The sequence below is a fragment of the Trachurus trachurus genome (assembly GCF_905171665.1).
Source record: "Trachurus trachurus genome assembly, chromosome: 2".
NCBI classification, from domain to species: Eukaryota; Metazoa; Chordata; class Actinopteri; order Carangiformes; family Carangidae; genus Trachurus; species Trachurus trachurus.
Window position 1 is genome coordinate 14432147 of NC_139914.1, and position 21436 is coordinate 14453582.

The 21436-nt window shown below is 40.8% G+C and overlaps 2 protein-coding genes across 2 annotated transcripts; one reads left to right on the forward strand and one right to left on the reverse strand.

The window, feature by feature from the left end:
• Nucleotides 1-712: 712 nt before the first annotated feature.
• On the forward strand, nucleotides 713-10122 carry ankrd10a (ankyrin repeat domain 10a; the record flags this gene model as incomplete). The annotated part of the gene is made up of 7 exons (XM_083988343.1): nucleotides 713-970; nucleotides 2149-2301; nucleotides 2966-3057; nucleotides 7269-7378; nucleotides 8489-8566; nucleotides 9779-9858; nucleotides 9946-10122. 7 exons carry the CDS (start codon nucleotides 713-715, stop codon nucleotides 10120-10122), a joined length of 948 nt encoding a protein of 315 aa, XP_083844469.1.
• A 3323-nt stretch (nucleotides 10123-13445) lies between these two features.
• ccdc14 (coiled-coil domain containing 14) lies at nucleotides 13446-21030 on the reverse strand (the record flags this gene model as incomplete). Its single annotated transcript, XM_083988356.1, has 10 exons — nucleotides 20869-21030; nucleotides 19884-19939; nucleotides 19449-19524; nucleotides 18711-18894; nucleotides 18163-18335; nucleotides 17403-17724; nucleotides 15507-15599; nucleotides 14835-14978; nucleotides 14628-14709; nucleotides 13446-13851 (listed from the first exon to the last, which is right to left on the reverse strand). Exons 1-10 carry the CDS (start codon nucleotides 20890-20892, stop codon nucleotides 13446-13448), a joined length of 1560 nt encoding a protein of 519 aa, XP_083844482.1. The 5' UTR covers nucleotides 20893-21030.
• Nucleotides 21031-21436: the final 406 nt, after the last annotated feature.

Sequence of the window (21436 nt, forward strand, 5' to 3'; positions counted from 1 at the left end):
TATTTATTATGCATGTGGGTGTGTGTCTGAGTATGTAAGTGTATGTTTAATACATTAAAAAAAAAATTATGAAATTTTTTCTAAATGTTTTTTCTGTTGTATCATAAATATATGTCTGACATTTATAATAAACCAAACGGCTTGAAAATCGGTTGAATATTCGGTGAGTTATGGCGATTTTAATGGTTGATAGACGTCTGCCTCTGTTGACTAAAGCAGGAAGTTTTTTTATTTTTTTATTTTTTATATATGTATATATATTTATTAGAAATACAAATCTTACAAGCAGCAAATTTCAATATAAAATACATTTTGAAACTGAGCTTGTCATGTCAGCATTTCAATAAAGGTTTAACATAGTAACAAAGCCATGAAATAAAATAATAATAATAATAATAATAAAATAAAAATAAAATAAAAGAAATATATAAAAATTATAATTTAAGGTAAAAATTCAAATAAATAGATATTTGATTCAATGAAGGTAAATGAAAATGAAAATTTACAAACTAAAGCAGCAAGTAGACACGGCTTCCCCCGTACCAAGATGGCGGCCGCGTCGACGCATTTCACTCCTGGGAACGCGGCTCCAGTCCGGGTTTTGTATCCCTCCGCCGGGGCAGAGACTAGAGAGGCTTATCTCCTCTTCCTTTGTGTTAACTTTGAACCGTTTTTTTTTTTTTTTTTAGTCTGTTCTATGGGACCGGGATCAATGGAGAAGAAACCGGTGTCTGTGAGCCACCTCCACGGTCTGCTGGTGTCCGTGGGACAGGGACAGGAGCAGCCGGACTTCTCCCGCGACGAGGTGTTCATCCGCCGGTTCCCCATCCACCGAGCCTGCCGGGATGGAGATGTCGGGGCTCTGGTGTCTCTTCTGTCGGAGCAGCAGCAACCGGACCAAGCTCCTCTCACCGCGGAGGACTCGTGCTACGGCTGGACGCCCTTACACTGGGCTGCACACACCGGCCAGGTAGGGAATATAGAGATATAGGGATTACTTCTTCCACTACAAGGTGGATTATAAGAGATTTAGCCTACCTATGGCGACAGGTAATCTTCCTAAAGGCTTCCTAAACTCTGTGATGTTTGCTATTGTGGTGATGCGTAAGTTATCCACAGTGATTCATATGTCTTTATTATTATTATTAAGCTGCAGTCAACTTGAATCACGGTTAAAGTTGTCATTTATTAATTGGCAATAACAGAAGCAGCTGAGCGACCTGTTTGAATCGTTTACTGGTTTGTCTGTTACTGTCTCTTATCTTATCTTATTTTATCTTATCTTATTCAGAAGCCTGATAGAGGACGGGATAAAAGAGTCAGAGTATGTCTTTATTATTAAACTGCAGTCAACTTGAATCACGGTTAAAGTTGTCATTATCTGAGCGACCTGTTTGAATCGTTTACTGGTCCAATACAGTAACAGTTTGTCTGCTACTGTACAATAAAGGTTTTTTTTGGCGAAAAAAACAAAGTGCGGGCTTGCGGCGTTTCCATTGGTTCGAGGGGAGCCAATGGGAATTCAGGCGCCAAACAGCTCCAGGAAAGCAGGAAGTGTTGTCTGAGGTCGTGATTTCAAAACAAAATTGTTAACACAAATCCCTAATTACTGTAATAACAAACGGAAACAATATGTTTTTCTTTATTACACAGAACAAACCAACTCAACAAGTTTTGTTGCACCCTCTTATCTTTTGAAAATGTCCTTTAATTTCCTTTTATTACTTTCTAATAACTTTTTCTTTAAATTGCATTACACATAGTTTGGTTTCCATGACATTATACTGATTTAATATTATTATTAACATTAATTACACACGTTATCCCTGGTTGTTTAACTGTATTTGTTAATACTTAATCTCATTTCAATGAAATATCGACTATGTTCATTATGTTTAATGTTACTTACACAAAAAATGATAATATGATACATCATGAGTAGCTTTTTTTGGTGTAACTTACTATTTTACATGAGCTGTAACTTACAGCTCACGTAAAATAGTAAGTTACACTTTGAATATAAAAATTGTTCAACTGAAATAAATAAAAATACATAATTTAAATGCCATATATGAACATGTATCACAGTCAAACCTCTCAATAATTTCACTACTAACGTTGTTGTGTTGTGTTGTGTTGTGTTTCCAGCTGGAGTGCGTGGTGCGCCTGGTGCAGATGGGTTGCGAGGTGAACTCTGTGACCAGCCGCTTCAACCAGACACCGACGCACACGGCGGCGTTCGGAGGACACCCCCAGTGCCTGGTGTGGCTGACTCAGGCCGGGGCCGACGTCAACAGGCAGGTCAGTCCTCATCACTCTGACAGCAGCTGTATGTAGACCGAATCTCCTTGTTGTTTACATTCTACTTCCGGGTAGAAAACCAGCTGTAATCTGAATGAGATCAATAGTAACGAACGAGAGTTTAGCTATATATCATATTTTTCACGCCCTATCACCGTTTAGACAAATCTGAAATGATTGAAGAAACATTACTAGGGCTGGGACGATACGCTTTTCTCCTGATTCGATTCTTCTATGATTTTTTGGATGGCGATTCGATTTAAATTGCGATTCTACGATATTGCCAATTCTCTCGATTTTTAGTCTGAATTTTTAACATTTATCTGCACACAAACACTTTAGGAGCCTATAAATTAACATACTCCATTATATAGTGAACTTAAACCCTTTTCAAAACCTGTTACTCTCTGTATGTAAAAAAGGCGAACAAATGCACATTGCACAATATTTTAAAAAATATAAATAAACTTGTATAGTTTAGTTTACTTGATATAGTAACATGAAAAATTAGATATATATATTGAAACTCTCGTCCGTCACTATTGTTCTCATGCTGGTTTTCTACCAGGAAGTAGTTGTAAACAACAAGGCGATTCGTCCAATAGGAACATAGAAACCTCGCAGTGCCGTTTCCCATTCATTCATCCCTTCTATGTGTTTTTAGGACTTTGTAGGCGAGGCTCCCATCCACAAGGCAGCTCGCTCAGGCAGCCTGGAGTGTGTCCAGGTGCTGTTGATAGCAGGAGCTAAACCACAGTGAGTATCCTGCAGCGTATCTATTAGTGTTGTTTTGATCTCAGTGTTTTGCTAATGTCACATCAGCTGTTTGGGAGGAAACGGTCACACTGGATGAGCTGGGTGGATGGATGGGCGGTCGTTTGTGATTTTGAACTTTGCAAAATTAACATTGGCATTGGCTTTTTTCCTCTGATAATTTAAGATTAAGATGTAAAATTACTATTTCTTGTAAATTGCTTGAAATATATAATTGGAAACCACAACGCTAACTCACTAACAATTGATTGAAATATCTGGTATAATGTTTAACTCGTTACTTTAACTAAATCTCCTGGAAGTGTTGAAATATTCCAGATGTTTTATTGTCCGTTTTCTCCCAGACTGGCTGATTTAAGGTGGATCATATTAGAATTCAGAATGACACAGTGTTAATGTTATGAATGTTTAGTGTGTGTGTGTGTGTGTGTGTGTGTGTGTGTGTGTGTGTGTGTGTGTGTGTGTGTGTGTGTGTGTGTGTGTGTGTGTGTGTGTGTGTGTGTGTGTGTGTGTGTGTGTGTGTGTGTGAGAGTGTGAGTGATGCTTTTGATACAGTAGCTTTTCTGCACCAACTGTTCTCATATCTGTGTTATTTAGTCACTGACATTAATGTTGATGTTATATGACGGCAGAGAAGCTCATGTGCTTCTGTTTACATGAAGCCACTGACACAAAGACCTGAATGCTTCATTTTTTAAATTCAGAATAGATCTAAGACTGAGTGTACAATTATATTTAAATAATCTTTTTTCAATATTACAAATACAATTCATACAAACATATAAAATGCGTACAGGTGCAACAGCCCCAACCAAGTATTGAGCATTGAGCATAAAGATGGACATACAGAAAAAAATTGGTCTTTTGTAATATTCAAATTTTTTGAGATACTGAATTTGAGGTCTTCATTAAATTTAAGCCATAATCATTACAATTAAAAGAAATTGAATAAATAAAGACATGAAATGTTTCATTCTGTGCGAGTGGCTCTATATATAATGTATTAGTTTAACTTTTTGAATTGAATTACTGCATTTTTCAATGATATTCAAATTTCCTGAGTCACTTTGCTCTAAAATACTGTGTAGCTACATTTAATGAGAAACGAATGAAATTGAAATATATTCAGAATCAAATTGAAATTGAAAAAACGAATCGACTTGAATTAGATTTCGATGTGAAAAATTATAATTTAGATCATAAAAAAATATATTTGACTAAATCTTAATACAAATTAAATTTAAATAAAAAGTTCAATGTCAGTGTCGGTGAATGCAGCAGCACATGAGCTCTTGAGCCTCGGGGACTGTGACTGAGCCACCGTGAGGAGAGTGTGTGTTAATGTGATGGTCATTGTGCTGCTGTGTTGTGTTGTGTGAAGACAGGATTTATAACCTTTAAGCTTCACCCATGTGGACCTGTGCTGCCTGGCAGAGACAAACACGTTGTGCTCGTTCTGATGTTTTGCAGCGTGACAGTTTGAACATGATTTTCTCGAGTAGTCCCAGAAAGAGGGAGCAGTGACAGTCCCGTATGGGCACTGCTGCAGAATCAGCCAATGAGTGTTCACTATCGCTTCCTACAGTTTCTGCAGCTGGCAAACTGGCGAGGTATTTCCTGCAGTGATTGGTTTCCAATGCTAAGAAAGCACTGATTATGATGATAGACCTGCATGCTTAGCTGACTAACTAACTGTGTGCTAACAGAGTAGAAACCTCAGGAGCTCAGGATCAGATGGAGGGTGAAATGAAATGAAATGCTTCTTCTAACAGTTTGACCACAATCATCTCACTAAAGGGCACTTACTGCTTGTTTTTCTGAGCCGACGTAACATTTAAACATGTCACGTGCAGGGCCGTTGTATAGGGGAGAAAGGTGATGATAACTCTAGGGGCCCAGCGCCCAGTGGGGCCCATAAAAAACCCCAGTAGTCTAATCTTTGTATGACTGATTTATTCTGCATAAGACCCTGACTAATACTCATAGTACACTGTAAAAACTCAACATCTTTCCAAGAATATTTGTCTTATTTCTTGTCCAAATGTCTCATTTCTAGTCAAAACTAAACTCTTTCCACTTAAAATAAGACTCATCACCTAAAAATGTACTTGTTTTTAGATAATTTTCACTTAAATTCACAATAAATAGAAAAATCTGCCAGTGAAAACATGTTTTTGTGCTTGTAATAAGGAAGAAAAACTAACTAACTACTGAAAATCTGCTTGAAAGGAGTAAAAAGTGTCTAAAAACAAGCTACTTTTAATGTGATGAGTCTTATTTTAAGTAGAATGAGATTTGTTTTGACTAGAAATGACATTTTGACTAGAAATAAGACAAATATTCTTGGTAAGATACTTGAGTTTTTGCAGTGTAATGCTGCATTAGCATCAAAACAAGGTAGGCTAAATAAAAAATGATAATACATAAATAGTCTAAGAAAAAAAAGTGGAAAAGTTAGGGGGAGGGGCCCACTTTAGTATTCTTTAAGGGGGCCCAGAATTCCTAGCAACGGCTGCTTACAATAGCAATATAATGACCCTTAGAAACCAGTAGAGCAAAGATGGCGGCATCTTTTACATGCTAACCTTTTTGTTTCATTTCATTTGTCTGGTGTTGAGGAAGATAAAAACATACGTAAATGCGATTATTATTAGTGAGAAGACATTTCATTTTGTAGACAAGACTGAGGAGAGTGAGGATTTCATAACTAACTGATATGATCGTTATTGTTTTATAATGTAGAGGATATACACCAACATCTGTTGTAGCTGTGATTGTAACAGTTTTACCACTTTACGACCAAAGGATTTACTAATGGTTTATGATGAGGTTATTAACACTTACAAGTTAGTTCTAGATCTAGTCAATGCTCACTTATTAATCTTATTGATAACTAGTAACCAATTATGTGTTTTTTTAATGTCTTTATTTTAAAGGGATACGCCAACATTTTTTTTCATGTCTTGCCTCACTCCCGAGTCCATGACCAGCAGATAGACACCATCCTTTCAACTGTGCGTGCAGTAACAAGGGAGATAGAGCCGTATCGCCGTAATTAGCTTAGCTCAAACACTGGAAGTGTATAGGTAGTGTTAGCCTAGCTTAGCTCAAACACTGGAAGTGTATAGGTAGTGTTAGCCTAGCTTAGCTCAAACACTGGAAGTGTATAGGTAGTGTTAGCCTAGCTTAGCTCAAACACTGGAAGTGTATGGGTAGTGTTAGCCTGCCTCCTACCTGAGCTGAAACCAGCAGTCAGAAGCTGATTTCATTTTAGCTCTAAACTCTGTAAATATATCACTTTATCAACATTTCAAACATGTTTAGGTGAGAAAGTAGCCGTTTAGATCAGCAGTGTGTCGTTAATTTCTCTAAATACCAGCTGTTTACTATTTTGTTCGGATGAATTCAGCGCTACTCAAGCTAGCTGTTGTGACCAACGCACTTCCAGTTACTTTAACAAAATAAAACACCCGTTGCCCTTTACATACAGAAAACCATGACGATAGAATTTGTGCTTTTACTTTGAAACAGGAAGCTAACCTACCCTCGATGTATCTAGCTTGAACCAAAATAAAGCGTCTTTGCTTGAACCCTCCGTTTTGACCGATCTGGTCCCGTTAGCGGCATTTGACCGCTCAAGATGCCTTACCGGAGAGTTTTGTCAGCTCTGAGACCAAGATCGGTCCGTTTAGAGTTGCTGAAGAGTTTCTCTGATGACTTTAGGTGGAGGCAGGCTAACACTACCCATACACTTCCAGTGTTTGAGCTAAGCTAATTAGCGGTGCGCCAGCTCTGCCCGTATCTCCCTCGTTACTGCACGCACAGTGGAAAGGATGGTGTCTATCTGCTGGTCATGGACTTGGCGTATCCCTTTAATAACAACACTTATGATTATAATGAACACAGCTGGACACACTATAGCATTTAGTTTTATTTATCTCATATATTCTAACTTCTTATAGATTAGCGAGCGTGCTAAGTAATGAACTATTTATAAACCATTCATAAATCCTTCTTCAGGGTCGTCCTATTATGAAGTGGTGGCATAAATATTTATTCTATGGTCTTGTATTGATAAGTGACAGATCAGATGTGTTTAGCAGCAGTAGGATCATTGATGACAGTGAGTGATGTTAGAGTTAGGAGTGATGCAGGAAGTCCCTCCTCTCACCTTGTCCCTCTTCCTCCTCTAGTTTACGTAACGCCAGCGGGCAGACGGCGGCGGACCTGGCCCGCGCGCACGGCTTCCTCGACTGCTCGCTCTTCATCTCCGACGCCCAGACGCAGCTGCAGCAGCTGAGCGGTCTCCATGGCAACAACGGGGACGCTGCTGCAGCTGTCTGCGGTCAGAGGAAGAGGCTGCTGGCGGCGGCGGCCGAGCCCGGACACGTGAAGAGAGCCAAGAGACAAGACAGTAAGAGATCAAGACGCCAGAAACCACAACATCTGATCTTAGTCTACTTGCCAGCCCATAGGGCCCCGTTGTGAACCCGGAAATGTTGAGTACCCCAAAGTTTTATGTTAGTAATAGATAGTATGGGTCCCCAGTATTCAGAAACTGCCGGATGCTAACTTATATATATTGGGCAATTAGCACAATTGACATAATTAGCATAATTTCCTATATGGGCAATATTTCAACAAAATTGACTTGGCTGATCTGGGCAATATTGGAGTGGTTTTAGGGGTTATTGATGATGCTGAATCCATTTCTGACATTTTCAAAATTCAAAATGGCTGTCTAAACCGGAAGTGACCAGATTTAAACCGCCAGTGGGCCGATTTTGATGGATTTCAATCTGGTCCCTTCCGGTTTAGACAGCCATTTTGAATTTTGAAAATGTCAGAAATGGATTCAGCATCATCAATAACCCCTAAAACCACTCCAATATTACCCAGATCAGCCAAGTCAATTTTGCTGAAATATTGCCCATATAGATAGATATCAGTAGGTGACGTCACGGTGCGTTCCACCTGGCCGCCGCCATGCTGGGTACCGAACACTGAGTTAACCTCTATTCAGATCAGTGCAGCCACATCCTCTCTGACCAGAAGACTGCTGCCTGATGTAGTTTGGATATGGATATTTCTCATTTTGATGGCCTTGCCTTGAAAGCACACACCTCCACCACCTTTCTGCTGAGACGAGCTTTGACAGCGCGGTGACGTCACGTGATATCTATCTATAGGCAATTATGCTAATTTATGCTAATTATGTCAATTGTGCTAATTGCCCAATATATATAAGTTAGCATCCGGCAGTTTCTGAATACTGGGGACCCATACTATATATTTCTAACATAAAACTTTGGGGTACTCAACATTTCCGGGTACTCATTTTTGGCAAGTAGACTATCTGGTTTGATCTGATCTGATCTGCACATCTGTTGACTTGTGGTTCTGTCTCCTCCAGATGTGCTGCTGCAGATGTTCAGCGCAGGAGAGGAGGTGGAGAGCATGAACATAGAGTCTGCACAGGAGCTGAGCTCAGGTCAGACCAAAACTATCTTTTTCAGAAATGTTATCACTTTTTAAATGATTGTTTGACTTAAAAAGAAAATGTTTTACCACTTTTCCTAGAATTATTTTTGAGAAATGTTACCAGTTTCTTCTCAATTTTTCTTTTCTACTTTTTACATTTTTTTTTAAAAGAAATGTTACCCCTATTTGTATTATTGTTTGTCCCCTTTTTTGGAGAAATTTTATCACATTTTTCTAGAATTCTTGAGAAATTTTACCAGTTTCTTAACAATTTTTTGACTATATACTATTTTTACTTTTACCACTTGTTTTTATTATTGATTGACTTTTTTTTTTTTTTTTTTTGAAATTTTACCACATATTCTATAATTTTTTGAGAAATTTTACGTTTTTTCAACTTTTTTGTTTATTTTTTTGAAATCTTACCACTTTTTTCCCAGAAATGTTTCTATAATCTTTCAAAAATGTACGCCTAATTCAAACTTTTGTCCAATGGGGGTCCGTGGTCTAATTTGTGTCAATTTTGGAGTCCTAAATGTAAAAAAGTTTGAGAATCTGAACAGTTGTGACCCACCTAAAAAGCAGTTTACCCACTACACCACTGGTGAACATGACAGAAATGATATAAGGACGTGGTTATTTACTGGTAACTGTTGTTTTAAAAGCAGATGATGACACCAAAGCCTTCACCAATGGTCACCATCATCATCAAAGTGGTACAATTTCTCCAAAAACATTCAATCATTTCTAGGAAGAAATGGTAAAATTCTCAAAAAAAAGTTAAAGATTTTCTAGAAAAAAGGTAGTAAAATTTCTAAAAATAAAAAATAAAAAAATCTTTTAAAAAAATCTAGAAATAGTGGTAAATTTTCTAAAAAATAATAATAAAAAAAAGTTTAACAATTCAAGAAAAAAGTGGTAAAATCTCTCAAAAAACGTTCAAATATTTCTAGGAAGAAGTGGTAAATTTTCTAAAAAATCATAAAAAATAATTCTCAAAAAAAAAAGTTTAACAATTAAAGAAAAAAGTGGTAAAATCTCTCAAAAGATCATAAAAAACCTAGAAAAAGTGGTAGAATTTCAAGAAAAATTGGACCTCACGTTGAGGTGTAAATGACAGAAATGATATAAGGATGTGGTTATTTACTGGTAACTGTTGTTGTTGTTGTTATTTACTGGTAACTGTGTGGTTATTTACTGGTAACTGTTGTTTTAAAAGCAGATGATGACACCAAAGCCTTCACCAACGGTCACCATCATCATCATCATCCCCACCTGCACTTTACCGATCAGGATGCCCCCGTCCCGCCCAAACCGCTCCTCCCCTCGGCCAATCAGCACGCAGCAGCAGCAGCAGCAGCAGCAGCGTCCCCGCCGCCGCCGCTGCAGCGCCGCTCGGCCGACATGTGCGGCTCGCTGCACCTGAGCGGGAGCCCCAGCAGCTGCGTGTCCCAGCGGCCGGCCTGGTGGGGGCTGATGGGGGGGGCGGAGCAGCTCGGGGACTTCCAGCAGTACGGACACTACCACGGCTTCGGGGACACGGCGGAGGAGCTGGAGAGCCATTAGCATTAGCGTTAGCATTAGCATTAGCATTAGCATCAACCCTCGAAAACCTGCCATCCATGTTACGTTTACGGTTTGGCCTCATATTCATAATTAAAACACCACATATAGGACGAATCTCCTTGTTGTTTACAACTACTTCCTGGTAGAAAACCAGCATGAGAACAATAGTGACGGACGAGAGTTTCACTATATTTATCTAATTTTTCATGTTACTATATCACCGTTTAGACTAATCTGATGTTTGTAAAGTTTATAAAACCAATGATTGGACAAACATTACTATTTCTGTGTGCACATTTTTGTAATTAGTCATGGTTATCATAGATTAGCCGGGCTAACGGTTAGCTACCTGTTTAACTTTAATAACTCAGTGACTCAATAAACGCTCCATGAAAAAATATTTTCTCCAGCGGATATCTGAGTTCCAACATGACTGAGCTAACTGGAGTAGTTTCATGTCGTGTCCCACAACGGGAGGGTTTTAACAGCTGACGTCCTGCTGTTAGCTTAGCTACCGCCGTTAGCTTAGCTACTGTTAGCTTAGCTACCGTTAGCTTAGCTACCGGCGTTAGCTTAGCTACCGCCGTTAGCTTAGCTACCGTTAGCTTAGCTACCGCCGTTAGCTTAGCTACCGTTAGCTGTCCCTGTCAGCTGAGCCACTGATGCTTTCTAGACACTGTGATTCCCCCAAACTGAATAAATACAACACATAGCAACACAAAACACACACACAGAAATAGTAATGTTTCTTCAATCATTTCAGATTTGTCTAAACGGTGATAGGGCGTGAAAAATATGATATATAGCTAAACTCTGGTTCAATCTCATTCACATTACAGCTGGTTTTCTACCCGGAAGTAGAATGTAAACTACAAGGCGATTCGGTCTATAGCTTTGTTTGAGCTTTTAATAACTGCATTTCATGGTCTTCACCAGTAGGTGGCGCTAACGGCTAACGGTTAGCATCGCCGGGAGAGAGAAATCTGACCCCAGACAAGTCAAACTCTAAAGAATGTATCATATACACACACACATACATACTGGTACTGTATTACTGTATTGTAACACAAATGTAATACTGACACCCAACTGACAGGTTTGACCAAAACAAACCTTTAAAGGGATAGTAGCATTTTTTTAAAAGTGGGGTTGTATGATCTACAAATAGCCCCTAAGTACTTTAATTGCAGTAGAAGACTCTCTGCACTGCAATTAAAGGACTTAGGGGCTATTTGTAGATCATACAACCCCACTTTAAAAAAAAAATGCTACTATCCCTTTAATCAAACTGATGATGTCAGAGGTGGGCGGGGTTTACTCGACTGTTTAAATGGACCGACTGTTTCAGTGTGTTAGTTCACACCCGGCCTTATAACGCGTCTCCCACTTCCTGTGTCGTATGCAAAACAACCAGATGTGTGTTAACTTAACTTAACTCAAACGCACCATTATGCAAAACGCAACAGGGTCTTCTCCACACAACCGTACTGAAGTGGATTATCATGAAACACACACACACACACACCATTTCCTTTCATGTATTCCTGCATTTCAAACCTTGATTTATTAGTTCACTGCTGCTCGTTTGCACTATTAAAGGGATAGTTCACCCAAAATTGAAATTTCATCATACTCATTCTCTTCTCCTCCCCCTCATGTCGACCAAAAGGGCTGGGAGAAGTTTCAGAGTCCTCCGTGGCTTCTCTGAGTTACAGGGGGTCTCGGCGTAGCAGTGCATGTCCATATGACGGTTGCAAATGGATACCAACCGTCTTCGTAACACACCAAAAATGCAAAATTGTCCCGAAAAAAATTAAATAAGTCTATTTTCAAGCTTGTTTGTAGCGGGTCCGCCCTCTTCCCAGTTCGTCCAAATTTGACGAACCAGGAAGAGGAGCTTCGAGAAGCTTCCGCTACAAAACAAGCTTGAAATATAGACTTATTTAATTTATTTTGGGACAATTTCTCATGTCGGGGCTTCAATACAAGAGGGACATTACATACGAGCAGCATGGAGGTATCTGGATGTTTTTTGGTGTGTCTTTTTGTTACGAAGACAGTTGGTATCCATTTGCAACCGTCATATGGACATGCACTGCTACGCCGAGACCCCCTGTAACTCAGAGAAGCCATGGAGGACTCTGAAACTTCTCCCAGCCCTTAGTCCACATGAGGGGGAGGAGATAATGAGGGACATTTCAATTTTGGGTGAACTATCCCTTTTAAGGGCTGGATTGTGTGTGTGTGTGTGTAGAGTAGCTACAGTGTGTATTCCTAGAGGCCGTCCTGGTCCTGACCCTCCTGCACTGAGACCGAGTCTCCATCCACCAAAGGGAACGTGTTAAACGTGTTGTTATCACTTCTGTTCTGAAATCTTGTTATTTATGTGTTAGAGCAGATGAATGTGTTTTACTGTCGACTCGGTTGAGCTCTGAACACTATGTGCCAAAAAAAAGAAAAAAAAACTGGCTCGCTGTCTCTTGAACGCTCTTTGATACTTTTCCTATTAAAACCCGTTTGTACTGTTTCATAAAAATCTGCCTCACTTCTTTTTTTTGGGGGTGTGACCATTAATAACAGAACTACGACGGAGTATTAGGGCCAGATTGAGAAAAAAACTAACACAAACTTAGAGAATAAAGTCGTAAATTTGTGAGAATAAAGTTGTAAATTTACAAGAATAAAGTCGTACATTTCCTACTAGAAAAAAGTCATAAAATTATGAGAATAAATTCGTAAATTTACGACTTTATTCTCATAATTTTATGACTTTTTTCTTTCTCAATGTGGCCCTAAGACTCCGTCGTACAGAACAGGGTGATTCTCTGATTAAAAAAATAAAATATTTTTTTTTTTTGCATTTTAAAGTCATAAATTGATCAAGGTGTCATTAGGTTATAAAACAAATTTAAAAAAAACAATAAAAATCTTCTTTTTTTAAATGTATGGGCTGCTAGGTGTAGATGACAGCCAAATTTCTATGTCCCCGCTGACCAGAGTCACTTTCTCATTGAATTTGAAACAAATAAGAATTGCAATTAACCTAATTTTTTAGTTTTTTCATCTTCAACCGGGGGTTTAGATTTAGTTTTTCAGACAACCCAAAGTTCACCAAGTTCTGAGAAATCACCCAACTATCTCCATGACAACCAAGGAAAACAGTTAAAACGCTTTATTTCATATTTCTTAAATATCACTTTACATTATAAACAAATGAAAACCACAAAGTGCTACTGTGAGCAGAGTAAAACCTGGAGGAACTGGACCTGGACCTGGACCTGGACCTGGACCTGGACCTGGACCTGGACCTGGATGTGGATCATCTATCTCCTGAGGTCCAGCTGGATGGTCTTCTGCAGGTTGGCGATGCTGGCGTCCAGCGCGGCGAGACCGTCCCTGAACGCCGCCTCGTCCCGGGTGTCGAAGGTGGAGCAGGACCTCAGGGTCCAGTCGGAGAACGCCACCGACTCCACGTCGCACCGGGACAGGTTCGAGTCCCGGTGAGCCTCGTCGTGGACGGGGATCATCAGGGTCTCGGCCTTGGTGGGACCGAGGGACATCAGGTACTGGGCGATGCGTTCAGGTGCTGCGATGCGTTCAGGTGCTGCGATGCGTTCAGGTGCTGCGATGCGTTCAGGTGCTGCTGCTGGTTTCTGGTCTGTTTCTGTATCTGGTCCTGAACCGTTGGTGAGAGTAGGAGAACCAGAGGAATCCTGACTCTGGAGAATCCTGGAAACAGAGGCAGAGAGATGAGATGAGATGAGATGAGGGGGGGCGGGGCCTAACGATGACATCACAACCATCACTTAGCAACACCTAGAGCGCTGTAAAAGAGAGTAACAACAGCATTGGTCCAATGGAAGCGCCTCCTGGTGGAGGAATATGGGTTTTGCAAAGCGCCCAAGAACTGACATCTCTGCATTGTTTTAATGGTGAATGAGCAGTGTGGTATTTTCAATAATTTAAAGGGATAGTAGCATTTTTTTTAAAGTGGGGTTGTATGATCTACAAATAGCCCCTAAGTACTTTAATTGCAGTAGAAGACTCTCTGCACTCCTCCCGTTAGCAACGCCAGCCCATAATAGCCCTGCCCAGAGATTTACAACATACAGTGTTGTGAACAGACCCAAAGAAACGGCCTATTTTCACGGCCTAAAAGAGGTTTTACCTGGAAAATAAAACACAGTTCCATTGTTCACTATAATATAATTTTTTCCAGCCCTTCAAAGTGCAGGAGAAACACAGTTTTTATTTGGACCTAAGCAACTGCTGATCGGCGGGAGCTAACCCTGGGCGGAGGGATACGTGAGTTGGTTAGGCCGTGAAAATAGGCCATTTCTTTGGTCTGTCACCAAAATGTATTTTCCTTTATTGTTAACTTGATTGTTTTGTGTTTTTTACTTAACCTTTACTGTATTGTTACTGTAACAATGTGAGCTCGAAAGACTGAAATGTTGCTGTTGCTACAACTTTAAATAAAGTTGAAAAGAAAAAAAAAAAAAAACCTTCTCAAGTCGTCCATCTCCGAGGCTAAGTCGCTCTTCTCCCGCTCGCTCTCCGCCAGCCTTCGTTTGGTGTCTTCCAGCTCTGCACAAACACACACACACACACACACACACACACACACACACATTAAACACACGTCCTGATTGGTCCAGGTTCAGCGGTGAGGGTCTGGGGTCTGGACCATGGATGTATATTATGGTCTGGACCTGTGCTGGTGGCCGTGTTCTGGGCCTCTCTGGCCCTCAGCTGGTCCTGTGTGTCCCTCAGCGCTCGCCGTAGCTCCTTCAGGTCAGACTGGACTTCCTGCAGACCGGACTGGGCCGCGCTCAGCTCCTGTCGCAGGGTCGTAACTATGGAGACGCACACAAGTTGGATCACTGAGAACACACTTGCAACAAGGGTTGCAAAATTCCGGGGATTTTCAAAGTTGGAAACTATCCATGGGAATTAACGGGAATGTATGGAAATAAATCCCAAATTTCATGTAAAACCTCTGATGCACGTTGCCTTCAGGGACAGTTTTTCATCAACAGTCTCTGTATTTCCCTCTAAAACAACTCTGTGTGGTAACGTTGTGTTATTATCTCATAGCGTGGTGAATGTGCAGCTCACAACTTGTCCACCAGAGCGTTGTGGAGTTGTTGGATTGTGTATTTGATGAGTTTGATGAGGGAAACCAAGAAATCCCATAATGAGCCTCCGTAGCGTAGCTCTGAGCAGCTCACAGCTCTGCTCCGCCGTTCTAAAAACAGCTTGCACCGACAATTAAAGGTAACAAACCTACTGCTATGACTATAGGGATTATGGCAATGGGCCAATTTGCCAAAATGTTGAACTATCCCTTTAACTTCCCATGGAAAGTTTCACACACACTTTACCTTCTGTGTCACCGAGTGTCCCTGTGTCCTGCAGCGGCTGCTTCAGGTTCAGCATCTCCTCCAGGTGACTGAGGAGCCTCTCTGCTACACTACCTACACACACACACACACACACACACACATCACAGTGTCCAGATGTTTTCATCCTGTCTGGAACATCTGGATTTACAGTTTTTCTCGATTGTTTACACACAATTTCTGGTTCTTGAGACACAACGGCCTCAACATCTAACTCAACAATCTAACCAAATCTGTTAAACTACAAGCACAGTTCCTGCTTTACACTCAATCTGCAGTTCTATAACACAATTCTCTGCATTTGGCTCAATTTTCATGAAGAAAATCTCTTGTTTTCACGAGTAACACACTGTTACTCAATATTCTAAAGTTAGTTTATATATGTGATCATAATAATGATGAGAAAAGAAAATGCATTGATCAACAAAATTGCATGTTGATGGAAGGATTTGAACTGTATTTGAGTGTTCTGAGTATCAAAACTATATTCTATAATATTTTACAACACATTTACAGTATATATATGTATGTACTGTCTGTAGTTACAGTAAAAAAAGAAACAAAAAGCCTAAGTCAGCGGTACTCAATAGGCGGCCCGCGGGCCGCATCCGGCCCGCCGAACCTTCCAATCAGGCTCGCGACTGAGTTCTACTAGTTTACATGTTGTATTTCTCGGGCTCCGTGCGCCTGTAAGTCAAAGCGCTGGGACATGGAAACACAGGTGGAGCGTTTGTGTGTGCCTGTGAGGCCCTGCACTGGGATACAATAACGCTGACGGACCCAAATCACCATGCGCGAGTGTTTGGGGGGCGAGCTGGCTTGCAGGGTTCTCTGCCTGTCTGCAGAGACCGTGGGTGATTTTCACCGCCGTCTTGGTTCAACTGTGTGTGCATCATGCATGGGGGCCGTTCAGATGAAGCATCTTTTGCGCGCGCTCAAACCCATTCAATGTAGCCGCCCGTCATGCACGCTCACAACTCAAAAGCCGTAGCCGCGCGCATTTGATGAGATGCATATTGTTTTTTCGTGCACGTCTGCGGTGCACAGCTGCACGACCTGCTTCTCCCCCGCTGTTGTGTCCCGGTTCCATCGGCCTGTGTCTCTACTGTTTCCCACTGAGCTCTGCCTCGTTTGAAAGGTGAAGGAAGCCCGTGTGTGGAAAGACGTCGCCTCCGAGATGTAGAATGTGTATTATAGAAGAGAAACACACATTTCAGGACCAATGACTTGTATCCTCAGAACAGAGTCAGACATGTCCTGTGATGGTCAGCCTCCTTTCATATTTAAGATGAAAGTCACAGGACATGTCTGAGGATACAAGTCAGCAGTGTAAAGCTCCAGCATGATATGTAAATGATGATATGACAATGTCAAGACATTTACAAAACACCGTGAAGTGTATAAATACAAATGATGTGCTTACAAGTAAAATAAAAATATCTAAATTATTAGACGAAAAAGGTGAATTTAATTTCAATCTAGGCCTATTTGAATGTTCGACCCCCAAGGTGTCTGTTAAGAAAAATTCTGGCCCTTCGACAAATGTATTTGAGTACCCCTGGGATAAGTCATTATGATGAATGGAGTAGAAGTGTTTTACACTGAGCACATCAGTGTTCAACTGGTTCTTATAAATGTCTAGTCATAGGATGGTTTGTGTCATTTGAGACTAAAACAGCATTTTGAGAAGAAGTAACATTGTTTTGAATGTAAAGTTTCATTTTGCAGGAGCAGTGAGAGGTTTGGCCCATTGTGTGTGTGTGTGTTTTTGGATTTGTGTGTAGAGTTGTGAGAGTATGAGGCATGCTTTCAGAAAATGTGTGTAAACAATCGAGAAAAACTGTAACCAACAGAAAGAACAACAGCTGGACCGGTTACCTCGGTTACCTCGTCCTGCTATCAGGGTCTTGAGTTCCCTCAGCAGATACTGGACTGAGTCCTGAGTATCCAGATGTGTCTTTGTCGTCCTCGCGGAGCAGTGAGTGTGATCGGTGTCGTCTCTCACGGCAACAGGCTCCTCCTCCTCCTCCTCTATGGGATGGCGTGTTGTGGGCGGAGCTTCAGGTCCAGACAGGAAGTCGTGGTGGTGGTCTGAGCGGGAACAGGACTGGACCACGGAGAGGAGGACCGAGGTCTGAGGTGGAGGGACCGAGGGACTTTGGGACTGGGCTGGAGCGGTGCTGCTGCTGGTGGAGACCTGCTGCAAGGTTATAATAGTTTTGGATTTTTAATTATAGTTTAGTTTTATTTAGTTTTGACTTCTTTTTCTCTAATTCAGTGAGTTTTAATGAGTTTTTAGAGCCGGTTTGCTAGTTTTAGTTAGTTTTAATTAAAAGAAATGCGCATCTGGTGGCTCGACCTGGTCAGTGGAGGTGGAGCACCGGAGCAGCCACGGGATCGGCGCCTATGGCCTGAATCGATTTCATATCAATCCGAAATTGACGAAGAGGAAAACTAAGGGAATTTTATCTATAACTTCAGTACGTTTTAGTTTTGTAAACACACAATACAGTTTCAGTTAGTTCTCGTTTTTTCATTTGATTATAGTTTTTATTTATTTATTTCAGTTAACGAAAATGTTTTTTCAATTCTAGTTTTCGTCATTTCGTTCATTTTCGTTAACGATAATAACCTTGACCTGCTGAAGCCTCTGTGTGTGGGACTGGACCTGGGACTGGACCCGGGTCTGGACCGGTTTCTGAGGCGGATGCAGCTTCACCCCGGAGTGAGCTGGAGACCCAGGTCCTGGTCCTGGTCTGGGAGCGGTGCTGCTTCCCGGTCCCTGCTGACCCGACGGAGGAATCTTCTGGCCTGGAAGGCAAAGAGGAAAACTGTTACTGACCCAGAACCAGGAGATGGATAGATAGGAAATGACAGTGCAGCAGCAGCATTACAAAGACACACAGTGACGATAACAACATATAGTATAAGAATATAAAGAACAAACTATACATAATAAAATAGAAATAGCAAATAAGATAAAATGTGATATATGCACATAACAAAATGGCAGCGTTGACTTCAGTGCAAAGTAGAAAATGTGCGATGTGTGTAACTGTGTGTAGAAAGATAAAGTGCGTAGTGACTGTAAGTTATGAGCAGAGTTTTTCAGCTGTTAATTTACAGCTGAAAATGAATAAACAGTTTCCAGGAACCAGGTCCAGACTGAGACACGGCTGCACCCACCTGTCTTCTTCTTCTGTGGCTTCTTGAGGGTCTTCTTCCCCACCGAGGTGGACGGTCCAGGTCCTGGTCCTGGTCCAGGTCTAGATCTAGACCCTCCCCCCGTCCCCTCTGTCCCCTCCTCAGCCTGGAGGAAGCCTCCCAGCAGGGCGGCGCAGCGGTCCAGACCCCGATGGAGAGTGGTGACCTGAGAGGACAGAGGACAGAGGAGACCACAACGTCACCGACACTTCCTGTCCTCTGACCTCTGACCTCTGACCTGCTGAGCTCATGCTTTTTTCTTTTTTTCTTCTTCAGAACTTTATTAAAAATTGTGCAAAACAATACAATTCAACACGACAACAAATATTATCACCAGGGGGTTAACGTTACATGCATGAAAGCATTTTTTACAGATTGCATTATAAAAAGATGTTGTAGAGAGACACAGGTTCAAGGTCTTATAGCTTTTGTGTTATTAGATTTTTCAATGGTTTTAATAAACTGCTTGACTTCGTTTTTAAATGTAAGAAAAAAATGATTTTGATTTGTGTATCTACATTTATTAATGTGCCATTTTGATAAAAGGATAAGAAGATTAATGATGTAGTACTGTCTAACTTTGGTAAATGAAAAGACAGTGAAGCCAAACAGTAGCTACATTTTCAAAACAAAGGGAAAAATCTGGCTCAATAGAAAGAGAAATCACATTACAGAAACTGGTAGAAAAGGGGCTGCTGAGCTCTGAGCTCCTGCTGGTACCTGGTCTTCTGAGTCGGTGGAGTACAGGGAGTAGGCTGGTCCAGGTCTGGCTGCTGGTCCAGGATGTGGACTCACTCTGACAGGGGGAGACAGAGGGAGTCAGGTGGACACGACGAGGTGAGGACAGATGTTGAGGACAGATGTTCAGGACAGATGTTCAGCTCTGACCATTAGAGACAGCTGCATGATTTCTGTTTCTTTGTACTTTAAGAACAGTTTGTAAATGAGATGTGAGCTTTTTTTTATGTTTTGTGTTGCTGTTGTCCACTGTATGAATGATGATGATCTATGTTGAATGTTCTGTGTTAAATTCTGAAATAGAAAAAAGATGTTTGGACCCCAGGAAGATTAGCTGCTGTCTTGTGCAGCAGCTAATGGGGATCTAATAAACAAACAAACAAACAATGTTCAGGACAGATGTTCAGGTGAACTCACTGTTTCCTGCTCAGCTGCAGTCGACCACTTCCTGTCAGTCGCCCTGAGGTCACCACCTGTTAGTAAACCACACATCTGGTCTGAAACATCTGGTCTGGGTCAAACATCAATCAATCAATTTGTTTATTTTGGGCATGTCAATTTAAATCCTCATCATCACACTTCATCTTAGTTCAAATAATACAACACACATGGCCCAAAGGGAAAGCGGGAGAAGCAAAAGCTGATCTAGTCCCGCCCCCATTACCCACAGAATAAAAATCTTTATCATAATCTTTTCTTTTTGCTTTTTTTCCCTTACATTTTGATATAACATTCTTTTACTTATGACATTTTGACATAACATGTTACAGCAGTAGGTGGTATACAGATCATATCATAATCTTTTCTTTTCTTTTTGCTTTTTTTACATTTTGATATAACATACAAATCATCAAAACATCTGGTCAGTCTTCGGACTTAAACAACTAGTCAAGGTAAAACACCTGGTCAGTGAAACATCTGCTCAGGCTACAGTCTGAAACATCTGGTCAGTCTTTGGACTTAAACTAGTGAAGGTAAAACACCTTGTCACAGAGAAAGTTTTCTCCTGGGCTCAGAGCAGAGCAGAGTGACTGACAGACCCGTGTTTCAGATCAAACACTCTATAGAAGTGATTGCTGTCGGAAGATAGAACTATTTAAGACTTAGATTAACACAAACATTCACCTTACTTCTGCTTTAAGTTATTATTTCTTAAAGATGTCCGTTAGGTTTGATCTAAATGTAAAAACATAACAGCTCAGAATGAGAGTTTATTTTTACAAGGCATCATTTTCAGCCAAAATAAAAGAGTCTATTCTGTATAGCAATACTACTTTGACTGTGATCCACCTAATATGTTTAAATTATTGGTTTAACAGGTGGCACAGATGGGAAGGAAAGTACAAACAGCTAGGGAGCTAATGCTAACTGAGATAGTTAGTGACGGTGTTGTCGGTCTCACCTTGTGTTTAGTTGTCGGTCTCATGGTTGTCGGTCAGCGGCTCCTCTGCAGCGGTCACACCGGGAACAGACGCTGTTCTCCGGCTTCAGCAGCTTCAGCAGCTCCGCCTCAGAGCCGTTATGGTTTCCTCCATCAGCGGCGGCTTCACTTCGCTTGTTTTCGTCTACTTCCGGGTTTAGACAGAAGTTTGAAACGAGGAACAGGAGGACAACCAATCAGATGGCTGCTGCCGTGTGACGTAGGGGGGAGTGGGCGGGGCTACAGAGTGACGCTGTAAGATTTGCCACCAGTAGAGAAGGACTTATTTTAATCCAATATTCATCAAACAAAAAAGCTATTAAAACCACTGAGTTATGCATTTTATATATTTTATTGGATTAATAGCAATGTTTTGTATACTATTTTGAATACTGCGACCCCCTGGCATTGTATTGTTCTTTGTTTTGTATGTTTTACTAAATGTAATACCTGAATTGTCAATAAAATTTGCCCTAAAAAAAAAAAAAAAAGGACTTATTTTCTGAGAAAACCCCTTGCTTTTATGTTTTTCAAAAAGAAATGGAACTTC